At 39.9% G+C, this 15,111-nt stretch overlaps 1 protein-coding gene across 1 annotated transcript; it reads right to left on the minus strand.

Moving 5' to 3' along the window:
* Window positions 1-495: 495 nt before the first annotated feature.
* LOC127432774 (bone morphogenetic protein 10-like) lies at window positions 496-6,961 on the minus strand. The gene is made up of 2 exons (XM_051684194.1): window positions 6,208-6,961; window positions 496-5,735 (listed from the first exon to the last, which is right to left on the minus strand). The coding sequence occupies exons 1-2, from the start codon at window positions 6,608-6,610 to the stop codon at window positions 4,657-4,659; spliced, it is 1,482 nt and encodes a 493-aa protein (XP_051540154.1). The 5' UTR covers window positions 6,611-6,961; the 3' UTR covers window positions 496-4,656.
* Between the last annotated feature and the right edge of the window lie 8,150 nt (window positions 6,962-15,111).

A 15,111-nucleotide genomic window follows, 5' to 3' on the forward strand; every position in this document is an offset into this window, starting at 1 on the left:
TAACGCCATGCATATCATATTTGATACATGACTTTCTAAAGCCTCTACATCATTAGCACGATGTGTATGAGATGTCGACTGTCTCCTGGTGAAAGTTTTTATGCTGTACTGGAAGTAGAAGACCTTGTTATATAATTTTCCAAAATCATGTTTTGATGCACTCATCTTTTTTATGTGAAATCTTTGCTGAGGTTGAGAAAGTAAAATTAACAATAACATTTTGTTTCTGATATTTCAAAATTAGTATTTATTGATTTCAAGCAACATATGCTTCAAATTTCATTATTTTTTAGAAAAATAGGTTTAAACAGGTTTAAAAAATAGAATGTTCTATTATTTCATATGTTAGGCTTTATATGGTTAAGCTTTATTCTTTGTATAAAAGGGCTGTCGAACAAAAACATTTATTATAATATTCATTGCCATTATTGCATGTTTGCCCTGTATTACAAAAAACAACTTGGCTTAGATGTGTTGAGAAAATATTGATATTTGACTTTGTGTGGTTCAAAAGTACTGATTAAACTAGATATGTAAAGTTTGAGACAAACTATAATGTTGGTCTGACAAAACATTGTCTGAAAGTTTAAAATAGTTTTAAATGCTTTAATTTAGACATTTTACAGGTTTTACAGCAAGAAAGAAAGAAAGAAAGAAGAGAGCATCTTAAAGCAGATTTGTGTGTAAGTTTTGACAGCTGAAGTTTGAAATCACGAACATTCAAAAACAAACTCATTTTAACATTCTGTCAATGTAATGTAGTCTAGGGGATTTTTGGACACTTCGAAAATGCTTAAATGATGCCTTTGCAGGGCTTTTCGATGGGAGAGAAAATAGATTGCGTAAAACTCAACTTTAAAAGATAATTGGTCTGGGGGGCCCTAAAAGAAAATTGGCCTCAGGGCCCTTGCTAGTCATAATCCACCCCTGGTTGTGGGTTAAACGATAGCCTACCTCTGAGGTAGGAGAATGAGGCCTTTCTCTTTTCAGTTGACTGCGAGAAGCATTTGCCTTCGATAGCCTTTTGATGCAGTCTCCACAGTTTTAATCACATTACTGTTCAATTTGTAAAGAAAAACAACATATAAAAATGCATTGTAATGTTACACTTGTTTCCAGCCCATGTGAGAACTTAATAATATCCATTCAATTTGTATAATTTTACATGGACATTTGACTAAAAATCGCATTGTTCATGGAAATCTCACATTCATTGTAACGTTCTAGCTTATTTTAGCTAGTAACATACTATATGGAAGCTTAGCAAGTTCTGACATTACTATATCATAATTGTAAAAGTTTTCAATTGTACCCCCAGAATGTCCGAAGATTTGCGTTCTTTTCTTTTTTCTTGTTCTTACCAAAAATAGCGTGTTTGTTATCATAAACACAAGCTAATAACTTCCCGTCAGCTTAGCAAAATACCCAGCACTGACAATATCCAGACACAAATGCTTCTGTAATTTGTAAATAAATCATTAATCGGACACAGCTCAAAAGTGTGTGTGCAACTGGTCGGGAGGTCCTGAACTGTCACATCATTCAAGCTCAATAAACATACTGGAGGTTCCACATTGTTTCCCATCCTTTGGTTAAAATTTCCTGTCGTGACTTACGTGCCAAGATAAAGAAGGTATTTAGACCTCATTTTTAAACTCCGAGATCAAGTTTCAACTTGGACATTATTAGTTTAATGAGCATCAAAACAAGGTGCAATCAGCATCAGAGGTAAGACCTTATAATTTATACAGTAAATAGGTACCGTTCTTGAGCCAAATTGCCACAAATGATATTATTAAACAACTTTTCTAGTAAATATTTTTGGTGTAACCTTATATATAAAATGTTTGAGTCCATAACGTGAGACAGTTTCTTCAAAATATTCCTTTTATTTACCCCTGTGTGCGCTTGTACATGGCAAATACATTGTTTGTACAACAGCAACTGGCAATTGCTAATTACCAAAGCTTACTTAACTTCTCAAATACACTGTCAACAAAGATAAACTTTTTTAAGCCCCTAGCCCCATATACAGAACCAAATACATCTGCACGGTCTCAAGCCGCAAAGCAGATGAGCCTGTGTGGTCATTAGTTTCCAGTTAGCTTCCCATGGATGTGGATCTGTTTGACACATGTAAACTATGGTCCTTTGAGCTTCTGGTTTTCAAAGGAAAGTTAAATTTATGAATTTCTCCCACGCCCACTGTCTAAACAGCTAGCTCTGGATGGACTGTGGCTAAATATATCTTGTTAAGGAGAGTGTCTGAGTGCAAGTGACTAGAGTAGAGCATCAACAAAATATTTAAAGATATATGCAAATCCTAATGAGAAGTCAGTGCTTGTAAAGTGATTGATTAAAGCATCTTAGATATTGCTGAATACTTTACAACTAGGGATAGGGGAAAAAATCTATATTTTAAAGTATTATGTTATTTTCCCTCATGTTACAGTATCAATATTCTTCATTAATATTTTAAGTAAAATTATTCACCTTCAGAGCAAGTATGTGAAAAGGCATAAATGTAGTGGAGCATTAGGTCAATAAACATTCAATTATTTATATTCATCCAAAATTATATAATTTATATAATAATGTAATATAAATGCACAAAGCACTGAGGTCCACTGATGATTAAAGAGAAAAAAGTTAGTAAAAGATTGCAATATAAATAACTATTCACTAAAGAACTGCAATATTTATATTGTATCATGACCCATATATCATTATCCCTGCTAATTCCCTATGCTATTTACAACACAGTAACTTTTAAAGGATAAGTTAATAATTTGAATTCATTTTAAATTAATTTAATTAATAGTAAGTGTAGACAAATCTTTTTGCACAATCATGTCATGTACTCACTATAGTGTATGTAATCATATGTACAGTAATGCTATATAAAGTCAGTAAAATAATTATAAAAAATAAATTAATTAATCAATAAATAAACTTTAGGATAAATACAAGCAGCAGAACACAAATTGTATTTCATTAACGCAATGTCAGTAATGTGAAGTCAATAATGCAAAGTATATTTCAGGCATGGGAATAAACTTGGCAGATACTGTCAGAACTGTTGATGACTGAAACGTCTTGAGAAGTATATCTGTGGGTGGGGATGACCTTACAGTTCCCATACATCCTCTTGTCCCAACAGTGATAAGGGTCCAAAAGGAGATCTGTTCCTCTAAGGATGGCAGGAGGTTGCCTGGGAGCAAGACTCTGGGAGGACATTGTCAGTAAAGCAGTGGGGGTTCAATTACGTGTCTTTAGCCCTGGGATAGATATGAAACAAAAAGTTGACATGATAGAAAAGTCAAACTGCCTTCTCATTCCCAGGAATCTTAACAGCTCCCTCCCCCCACCCATGCAGCTTGGAAGGGCATTTGGTTTTCCAGGCATTGAGTATCACACACGTTTCTCAGTCCTGACACCTCCTTATCATGGCCCTGCTTTGGGGTGGGAGCGCAGCTCGCACGGCATGTAGAGCAGGAGGGGGCAGATAGGCCCTCAATACCCATTGATGCTTTCTGTTACCAATTAAATAAGGCAGACCAGCCAAGCTGTAGAAGCAAGGTGGATCCTCTGTCAATGCCCCATTCACATATTTCAGCACTGGTGCAAGAAGTCAGTTAGTGACGTGCAGATTTCTGAGTTAATTCCATTGAATGCAGACAACAATTTGATTTTCGCCTAATGCATTGAACAGAAAGGCTTGATGCATGTAAACAGTTTTGAATTGTCCTCTATTGCTAAATAGTTTCAAGATCATCTTTTTATCGCTTGGTCTTGATGCTGACAAAAAGAGTGTTTTACTATTTTTGCAATAGTGACTGCTAACTGTGAATATCCAGATAAGCAGTTTTCAGACAGATTCTGAAGTCCAGATTGGCCCAATCTGGTCTGTTTCACCCCTTTCCTTTCTTCACAAGACTCTTCAGATAAAGGTTTCATGTTAACTTGAACAGTTCCTATCAAATGCATTCAGCAAGGCAGGAAACTTCGTATTGAAGCAGCAGAGTCTTGACAGATACGATACTGTGTTTTGTGAAAACTGGAAACAGCCAGTTTCACAGGCTTCTTATCTCTGGCAGAGTCACCAAAATGACCCTGCGGTGCTTGAGTTCACAAACCGTCTCTTCTGAGCTGCCATCTCAATGAAACACCCACTTAGCAAGGACTTTGTTGACGCAAACGATATGGCCAAGTATGTCATGAGTTTGAGTTGATATAATCTTTGACTTAAACTTCAGGCTTTACTGATAAGAACAGCTAATTTATCCTGGCTGATCTTGAGGCGTGTCGGTAGTTTAATTAGTGTCTTATGTTCCACCCAATCCTTGTTCAGTGGGAATGAAATCTTCCCCATTTCCACTAAAGCTTGCATTGTGTCACACTGTTCCCATTATGTCCTCTGCCGCAACACCCTTGTGTAACTTTGAATCAAGAGCAGGCTGACTTCGTGATTTATTTTATTACTCCTGCTAATGCTGTAATGTTGGAAGTAAGAGCTCATCCACTGCCATTTGGAAGAAACTTGTATGTAGGCCATAGTTTTGGCTGGTTCTGAGACGATGTATGTATTTTAGTCTCCTTCCAATCCAATTCCTAAGCTTTGGCCCAGCTTCACCCAGTTTCCCTGTGCATTCAATACTATCTGCATCCACATTCTGCTACCACCATACCTTCAAATTTATACTGATATGTAACCACACCTGCATCATCTTGATAGAGTAAGGAGATGGGATCTAGTTTAGTGGGTACGCAACAAGCCCTGGACACTCTCTGTGGACTTTTCAGGTTGACCAGAGTTTGAACAATGGCGTGTTTTGTAGGTGTAACGTGTTTGGTCAAAGGGTAAGTGCACATTCCTGTACACTCATAGGCTTCATATCCAGAGGGGGCCAAGATCCAGCTGTCCCAGCCAATGTCTTTGAAGTCTACATAGAGGGAACTCTTTTTACACTGGTTGCCTTTGGCATTGCGTCGGATTCTAGATGTTGTGTCATAGATGATGTTGGAGCGCATCTGTAGGAGAGCTTCCTCACTTGGCTCCTCCTCATTGCCATCTTTTTGTACTGTAAGTCCCAGGTCCTCCCAAAGACCAGTTAGCTCTTGCTCAAGGTTGTCCTGAAAGCCCCGCCCAGCAGTCTCATGCTGGATCAGCTCATTCAGCTCACGTTTGTCTCCACGATGATCTCCACTTTGGTCATCAGAGAAGACAATCATTAAGGGGTTGTGCTCATCCTCCAGATTTGTGTCAATGTCCATGTCACCTGCTATGGAATTGCCTTTATCCTCACCTTCAGATGCTGCAGCACTCTGAGAATTTAAACTTGATATATGTACCTCCAGCCTGTGGGTGCTGGCATAGTCTGAATTTCTCCAACGGTGCACTGCAGCTGTCATGTCAAAAGATTCCCACCCATTATCTGTACCGTATACCTGTCGAGACGCCAACTCCAATAGTTCAATTTCTCTCTCTTGTTCGGGTCGCCCTCCTCCCTCAATATCATCCCCTCTTATTTGCTGACTGTTGTTAGCTTCTCGATGTTTCACCTCATATATAGTCACTTTTCTGTCAACACCAGCATATTTGTGGAGGTCTGTTTGGACCAGAGTGTAGAGTCGGAGCTCAGCTGTAGTGACTCTCTCGTGATGTGGGATGGATACATTGAAGAGAAGTGGGTGTTGTCTCACCCCACCAGGTCCCACGCTGCATGGGGAGGAGTCTGAAGAAAACAACACCACAAAAAAGTGGTGGTTAATTAAGGATTTAAATTCTCACATTCTTCCATTAAATCAAACAGTATTGTGAGCTCAGATATATGTCTAGAATTACTACAATTAAATATAAGTGCTTAGATTTGGTCAGGATCTACTGTACAGCTAACTGCATTCTAGACAACATAAAGATTGTTAACTTTGCATTTTTGCCATATTATTTAAATTAGTGTACAACAAAAATCCTTTTTAAAAGTATCTTCTAATTGTTCATTGTTCTGCAAAAGTATTTCCCTTAATTCCAGGCAATGTTTTAGAGAATTTTCATGAATATTTGATTTTGACAACGTATACAGAATTTTTCCGTCATCATTGTATTGTCATAGCGACACACAAATATTGCTGTCTCTGATAATAACAAGAAAAAAAAGCATTGAAAATACATAAAGTCCCTGTGTGAAAAAGTTAAAACATATTTACCTTCATTTTTAAAGCTGCGTACAATGTTTGCAGAAGGCATGGCGGTTCGGTCATTTGCAAAGCGGTTGTAGAGCTCCAGCATGTACTCAGGGGGCTCTACACGAGTGGCTCTTGGCTGCATAAGGGGACCGAGACCTGACAGGTTGAAGGTGCGTAGAAACTGCCCCTTCATAGTCTCCAGTAAGCTCTGCATGTCCACCACACTGTCCTGCTCCAGGAGTGAGGGGTCCACCACCCCTCCATGCCCATCTTCCAGCCCTGGAGCAATGCGGAGTCTCTCCGGGGAGCTGATAGGGTTACCATGTGCCAAAAAAGCCCCCCAAAATAGCAAGAGGAAGGCCAATAAAACAGATATGGTGGATGACCACATTATCCAAAAATTACAAATCCTCCTGCCAACCATGATGTGAGGAAATGGGATCTGTGTCAGCTATAGGTAAAGTCCAATGTGGTTGGAGTTTCACAGGAACTGGAACCTTTAGGTCTAGAGACAAAAGCCCTGAATTTTACTTTGAAGTCTTCGGAAGTACATAACACTTGCTTATCCAGAAGGTCAATGGTCGCTCCAGTGTAGAATGCAGGTAAGTAGAACCGCAGTGTTGTGGTTTTGAGTCCTCTGCTGCTTAGGTCTGTATGGTGCTGCACACTGGTCACTGCATTAGAATGCCTCTATTCCTGAACTCTGAGCATTTATGCCTCTTCTCACCTTTTGATGTCTTAAAAGTTTTGGCTTGAGGGTGGTATCACTACGTGAAAGAGATGTCCCTCTGTGGCATCTCTTTTCAAATGTTTTTTCCTCTCTCTCTCTCTCTTTCTCTCTCTCGCCACTTTCTCTCTTATCTACAAACTAGGAAGCTCTGCGTTTTTTGTGTTCATAGTGTCCTAGTGCGTATGTGTGTGCACTGTTATCTGCTTTCTTTTCCTTAATGAGGATTTTGTAAACATCGCTCTGATACGTGCAGAAGCCCTTTGCTTGTTAGGGTGTTTTTTTTGTTTGGGTGGGTGAGCCAGGGCAGATCTTGGGCCTAGTGTTTATTTGTTTTTCCTTTGATTTGCTTTGAGCAATGGGACTTAAGTGTACTGGCCATTTCATTTTGACAAGTGTTTCAAGAGTGCTTCCATATCTTTGAACAAGAGAGGATATATATCTGTGGTGACGGAAACTGAAATGAAATGGGGTGTGAAAGGTAGCGGGATAGACTGAAAGCAGCCGCCAAAAACAAATGTTTGCCTTTACAGTGCTGTTATCTTAAAATCTGTGTATATCTCAGAGACATAAGCATTTTACAAGCATAAATTACAATGTAATGACTTTTAAAATACCTGCTTATGGGAGACAATTGGGAACGTGTACAACCTGTGGACACGCCACTCCGATGCACTAGTTAGTGTTAACTAGTTACCAAAACTAGTTAACAAAAAGCACTAGTTAGGATTCCTTAAATGTAAAAATGGGTTTGTATTTACACAGTCTTCTCATGCTTAGTATCTTATCATCTGCTGGGTGTGCAGCTGGGTGTCTGGTGAAGAGCCTCCATCCTCACGGGCCGAACAAAAAGCTAATTTGGAAGTGGAGGGGAGCCCTTATCACCTGCACTGAGGGGCTGTCAAAGCTTTGTGGCCAATGGAAAACCTCTCCAGAGACACAGGATGTCAAGTACCCAATAGAACATCTTCATACAGTGCCACTTCCCTACCCTGCAAAACCTGTGCTGTATTAAAGGACAGTTCACCCAAAAATGAAAATGTATTTACTCACCCTCATGTCATTCCAAACCTGTTTGACTTACTTTCTTCTGTGAAATACAAAAGGACATTTTTTAATGAATTTTCCAGTCCATCTATTCAAAACAATTTGCAGTTGAGATACAGGTTTGTAACGAATTGAACGTGGGGAAAAAATAATTTTCATTTTTGGGTGAAAAAGGCAAATTTCCTTATTCCTTTAACGTAATTCTCAGGGATGCTGTTGTCAGAGATTCTCTTTCAATGCTTACCCAAGAACAATTTGGTCAAGTGATCAAGTGATTTTGTTTTCTCAGTGTTATTTATCTTAATGTGTTATGTATTCACTCTCAATGACTGTACTATCTGAACTGTGTTTTTGTGACTGTTCTTTGTATATGTATTATTGTGTTACTATTGTAAAGCGTCCTTGAGCGCTGGAAAGGTGCTATATAAATTAAACATATTATTATTATAAACATATTATTATTATCTAAACTTTTATCCTTTTAAACAGGCAACTGGCCCCAGATCCAGAGAGCTTAGGTCCAGCCAAAAGGTTAAAGGTTCACCCAAGAATGTAGTACCCAAAAAGGAAAATTCTGTCATTCAGTCACCTACGTGTCATTCTAAACCTACATTCTATTTTAATTTTTCTGTGGAATACAAAAGGAGAAATATTGAACAATGTACACACTCCTCTGTTTCATACGACAGTTCATAGGCCAAGTACACACCACAAAGATTCGGTACTTACAACCGGATTTAAATGCATGAGTGAGTGCCCTAAAGTTTATTCTGTGTGTGTACATTTGCAGTGATTGACAAGTGATAACCGTAGCAATGCTGCAGCGTCTTACGCCAGTGAACAAGAAACATAACTGCCACTGGTTTAAACTTGTTTTGTGTTTGCTGTTTTTGAGCAAAGAGAATATTCATCAGAGAAGTACAATCATTTGTCAATGTTTAGTTAGCTGCTGTCAACAGAGTTGCTGTGTTTTTTATGCACATCTAAGTGGCTGCTGTTAAACAGAGTTTTATCTGGACTGTAATGTATGGGTTACCCCTAGAATGCAGGGCTGCTGAGAGAAATTACAGTGGAGAGAGTCAGACTGGAATAAATGAGTGAATGAAGACACATACCTCTGTTTGCATGATTTGTACTAAGAGAAGTCAGACACATCTCGCTCATGCTGTTGATCACATCATTAATAGTTAGTTGTTCAGTTCGGTTCTGCACTCACTACATGGAATTCATGAAAATGTGGTTGTCACAATTTGTAGTTAATTTGGTTCTAGAATGGGATTGTCACTCCTGTAAATTACCAAACTATGTGTGTACAGAACAGGATTAAGCACTCAAAGGTGAACTGACAACCGTATTTAGCTGCAGTGTGTACGTGGTCATAGTGACCAAGGCTGTCAAGCTCCAAAAAGGACAATATATATATATATATATATATATATATATATATATATATATATATATATATATATATATATATATATATATAAACACCATAAAAGTAGTCCTTACAAGTACAACTGCGTTTTGTTGACATGAATGTCATCAAACCTGGCAAAATGCTTCTAAAAGTCCCTGCACACTTCCTACAAAATTGAAGAACAAACATGTGTGACGTCATTTAGAACAAAATCTGGCCAAAATGAAGGTGTTTTTGCATTCATTTCAGTGGTTCATAACAGCTTGCCAGGGCGAAATTTAAACATTCGTACTGGCTGCTAAACAGCTTCTCACTGCCATTGGTCCATATCATAAGTAGGTGTGACCTGGAGCTCCACCTATTTTGAGGCTGACAGCTAATTCCACTTACATTGTTCAGTCAGTTAAGATCAGTCAACATGAACACACCGGCATGCAGATTTATTGGCGAGGTGGTGCAAACTTACCGATACCTGCACAATTGTTCACGCAGAGACATTTTCCCATTTTTTGTTTTTTGTTTAATTAGTCAACAAAAGGAATCAAATCTACTTTAAAACTAGAATTTCCCATTCACTCATGTTCCATCTGCAGCCATTCACACAAGATATGCCTATAATAATTCTTTTGTCTGTATTTTGCCCATTAACATTCTTTTAACCACCTGTCTTTGCAGTAGTATCAGTGTCATCTTAAATTACAATAACATAATGTAATCGGTGCATATTATGGCCACTTATAGAGTTTTAATATGTAAACGACAAATTACGCATTTCCTACTGCATCTATATTATTTTAAATCATCAGTGGTTAAAAAACATCTTTTACTGATCTCATGTGAATTCTAGTCATAGAATGTGGCATGAAGTCATTGATAACACATTTTAATGTCATATTAGTTGATGTTCTACATATAGTCTTGAGCATCCTCACATTTAAATGTACTGTTAGGTTACTTGCGTAACCCCGGTTCTCTGATAACAAAGTGAGGTAACGCAACAGGCATGATAGGCCATGGAAGCACTAATGACACCACGTCTGTCCAGAGGGCAGACCAATTACAGCTTAATAAAGGAGCCCGCCTCACTCCTAAAAAATCAGCTGTTACTCTCTGAAACGACATTCTAAGCATGCTGTCCCCCATGCATATGCAAGCAGGGAAGTCTGGTGAGATTCCTCACTCTGTTATTAGAGAAGTGGGTTACGCAAGTAACCTAACATTCTCTTTCAAACTTTTGTTCGGTATCTCACTATGGGAAAGAGGTGGCGAACTCCTATATTTCATGATAACCGGTCATTTCTATAAAGAGCCGACCCTGAGAACTGTATGTGCCATTGATGGCTCCGTAACATCCAGTCGGTAAAACCTGATAAATGTGCGTGGAGAAGCCCAACTAGCTGCAACACAAATGTCTTTAATGGACTCACCTCTAAATAAAGCCCACGAGGTAGCCATGCCCCTAGTAGAATGGGCTCTAAGTCCATTAGGGGGTTCCAACTCCTTGGCATCATAAGCCAACTCAATCTCTTCCACTATCCAATGTGACAATCGTTTAAAGGGGTGGGCTTTACTCTACGCGGGTTAGCCCAAGACACAAAGAGCTGATTTTTCTAAACTATGCTGTCCATGCTGTATAAATGCTCAACGCACGAACCAGACAAAGGCAATGCAACCTCCTTTCATACTTTGATGAAAAGGGAGGAGGATGGAATGCACTAAGGTAAAAGGCAATACAATTGAAAGACAAATCACTAACCTTAGGAACAAAAGCAGTATTAGGCACCAGTGTAACCCTACTGCCATAAGGGCTAAAACATAAACACACAGGGTGAACCGACAGTGCGTGGAGCTCACTTTGTGGAAACTAAAGTGAGAAACAAAGGTGTCTTCAGAGTGAGGAGCTTAACCTGAACATTCTCAAAGGGCGCAAACGGTGCCTGTGCAAGTGCGTTAAGCAACGGACAGGTCCCATGCCGGGATCAAAGGCTTAACAGCCTGCCGCAAATGCCACGCACCCCTCATAAACCCACATAAATTGCTTGCCTGCTGGTACTTTATCAAAACCCACATGGCAAGCCAAAATTGCAGCCAAATACACCTTGTGGTGTATAGTGGAGTAGGCTTTATTTCCATCCAACAAACTGCAAGAAGCAAGCACGTCACTACTGAGCGTTCTGGTGAAATTTTTGCCCGTTCGCTTGTGACAGGAGATCCCTGCATAATGGGTGGGGCAGGGATTCCCCTGTAGGAGTTGACAATCTTCGCTAACCATAACTTCCCCGGCCAAGGGGGGGATAATAATAGGAGAGAGAGTCCGCAGCTCATTTGGCCATGGATAAGCCAGCCCATTCACACCCAAAGGTGCATTGTTGTGCTTGAGTGAGAAATACAGCAGACAATGCACGTTTGCTCATGAGGCGAAGAGATCTACAGCAGCTCTGCCATATCTCTCCCATATCTAATTGACCATGTTCGGATGAAGTCTCCATTCTCCATACAGAGGATTTCTTCTTGAGAGGAGATCTGCCCCCATGTTTAGTACACCCGGTTAGTGAGTTGCACGCAGCGAGCTGAGGTGCGCACTGCTCCATACAATCAGCTTGCGGGCTAAATTATGAAACTGAAAAGATCATGTCCTCCTCTGATAACTGATGTATGCTATGACTGTCCTATTGTCCATTCAGAACAGAACATGACAGCCATGCAGCCATGGCAGAAAGTGTTTCAGGGCTAGACACACTACCAGTACTTCGAGGAGGTTTATGTGGCAACCGGTGTGACCAGAGGCTGTTTACCGAGCTGCTCTGGTAGACCACTCCCCAGACCGACAGAGATGCATCCGTCGTCACCACCTTTCTTGAAGACACAAACCCCAAAGGGGTGTCGGTTTTGAACAACGCAGGGTCCCTCCACTGAAGGAGAGCATTCACGCACTTCGCTGATATGGTTATCATGCGGGCAAGATGGCGGCGCGGACACAAACGCAATGTGGCCACAACCGCAACACGGCCACCCAGCACTGAAAATCTCTTATTTTCAATAGACTGAGTGGAAATACAGCCACGGATTGAAGCCATCATGCCGAGCAGATTGATTCAGGTCCTGAATTGCACTGAAATCCACTGGGGGAACCCTGGGGAACTTGTGTTTCTTTTCTCAGACCATCTGCTTCCGGTGGCTGAGTTTTGAGCAATGGGATTTGTGGTACTGCTGGAAGCAATCCACTGAAACCAGTGTGTTGGGGAGGAAAAGAACTGGCCCAAACACAATTTTGAATCACATTTTCACCCGAAATCTACATCCTACATTTCCGTACGGGTGGAGAAACAGATGTGCTAGGCTCGAGAGGGAACATCACGGAGAACTCTGAGTGCTGTCCGTCTCTCTGCTGCAGAGACTGAATTCTAGGTGTCCTTCTTTTTGTTAGAAGGGTTAACAGACCTGGATTTTGCAGCAGCTGGCGTGAATGACTGTTTTCCCCATGGTTTTGCATTTGAAGCAGCAGGGGGACAAGCCACCTGCTCAGCACTTTGAGGTTTTGCAGGCCTGGCCGCTTTCATGAATCTCCTGTTCTGAAGTGGGTGAGCCGGTTGTGAAGGGGCAGAAGGAGGCAAAGATCGCTTACGAGGCAGACAGACAGACATCAAATGCCTCTCTTTCTTTCTTCTAAAGGTCGCATCACTGTCTCATTGCTGCAACCACCGGGTCGAACAAATCTTTTGGATTAACCAGGGTGTCGAGAAAATTTTATTTCTCCCTGTCCCCGAGGCTCAGCAGGTTAAGTCAGAGAGAGCTCTCTCCCGTGACCGCAAGAGCCATTGTCCAGCCACTGCTTTTGACCACACTTTTGCTATTGATGCGCATTTTGAGATCCGTTATATTGCAGATCTCTTCTCAGACTCCGGATTAGGATTAACGGAATCCAGTTGAGTTCCCAGCTCCTCCAATAATTTGGAATGATAGCCATCAAGATTAAAGTTGCATTTAGCGACCTTACAGACAGCACGGAAGACTTATATTTATTTATTTTTTTGGTAAATGGAAGCAGTGAAGAGTTCCATTTTCCCAGGAAGGGAGGGGCTAGCAGAGGAGAGAGTGGTCCACCTCTTTGGATGCAGGTGGTGAGCCACTGATTGTTCAACCGTGGGTGGGTTAGAGAGCCCGAGCTCTTCCATACTGCTTACATCCAGTGAATAATACACCTACAAACCTCCACTAAATTACAGTCCCACCACTGTGGACAACTTGCATCTTTGCATTCGCATTTTTGAAAGAGAACTCTAAATGCCTCCTCCAGCTGTGTGGCCGTTATCTGAATGTTCGCAAACACTATGTTGTTGCTTAGCTGTTTTGAACATTTTGGCTCTGAACAAAGAACAAAGAACACTTCTCCCTGAGTTTGCTGGGGCCTTGTAAGTGCCATATTTTAAATGAACAAAAGAACAAATTAGATTTGTGAGCTGAGGTGGATGGGAAGTAAATGACTTACATTTTGTCTTTGTGAAAAAAAAAGAGAAAAAAAGCTTATGAACAACATTATGGTTGAGGACATAATGACACAATTTCCATTTTTGGGCAAACTAGCCCTTTAAATCTGTTTAATGCGAATCTAATTAGAAGTGAAGTGAGAGATAATTGTTTAGCCTAGGTTTTAGACAGGTACGTGTGCAACGTTGACCCAGTAATCAGTGGAGTCACATGCTGTAATGCATTTTCCCTCTCTCTTTCTCTCTCACCCTCACTCTCTTCCTCTAAAGATTATCTTTCCTGCACATAGGAAATACACTTGATGGCTATGTTGTTTATCTTTACTGTTGTGTTGCCAGGAGCCCAAATTGGGCACAAAAGAAACATCTGCAAACGTCCTCTGGATTACATCTCAGAACAAACTAGAATTTTACCACATAAATGACCCTGGTTATATATTCACACATTCAGCTGTTTGTTGATTTTGAGCAGCACATACTCAGTTTAATCCAGTCTGGTCGGAAATAGGAAATTCCTTCCCTATCATTTAATCAGTATTATGACAGCTGACAGGCACAATGCTATCCGTTCCTCTTTTACTGACGCAATGCCAAGAGTCTTTTTACCAGACCCACACACACACACATTGTGCTTTCTCTTTCTCTGTGAATTCTGACCTGAAAGCATTCCTCCCATTTCTCTCTCACACTCTGTCACATTTTATCTCCACTGACACACTATCTCACCCCAACCAGACAACAGAAGTGGAGGTGCAGGAAAGAAAAGCCAGATAAAACTGTTTATTTGCTGACAGTAATCCACATGAGATGCTTTTTGTTCTTTATTAAATTGTTCACAGATTCTCTAAGCATTGAAATCTCAGTCCATTGACCGCATAAATAATAAAAATGTAATCTTTGACAACATTTTCATTTATTCAATAATATCTATATATATATATATATATATATATATTTTATGTATTATGACAATTGTGAACTAAATATTTGAAACCAACATGCATCAACATTGAAAACTAGTATTTATTCTTGGAATTTCAGTTTGGAGGATAAAATAAAAAATAAATATATTTAAATATATAAATAAATATATTTATTTATTTTTGTGAATTTTATCCTCCAAACTGAAATTCCAAGATTTTTGTAAAAGCTCTTGGGTAAACAATAAAAACCTCAATGGCATAACTTAAGGCAAGGGTCAACTATAAAATCAAGGCAGACTGTCATATATGTTTGAAATGTCGTCA

Source organism: Myxocyprinus asiaticus, chromosome 4 (assembly GCF_019703515.2).
Source record: "Myxocyprinus asiaticus isolate MX2 ecotype Aquarium Trade chromosome 4, UBuf_Myxa_2, whole genome shotgun sequence".
In the NCBI taxonomy this organism is placed as follows: Eukaryota; Metazoa; Chordata; class Actinopteri; order Cypriniformes; family Catostomidae; genus Myxocyprinus; species Myxocyprinus asiaticus.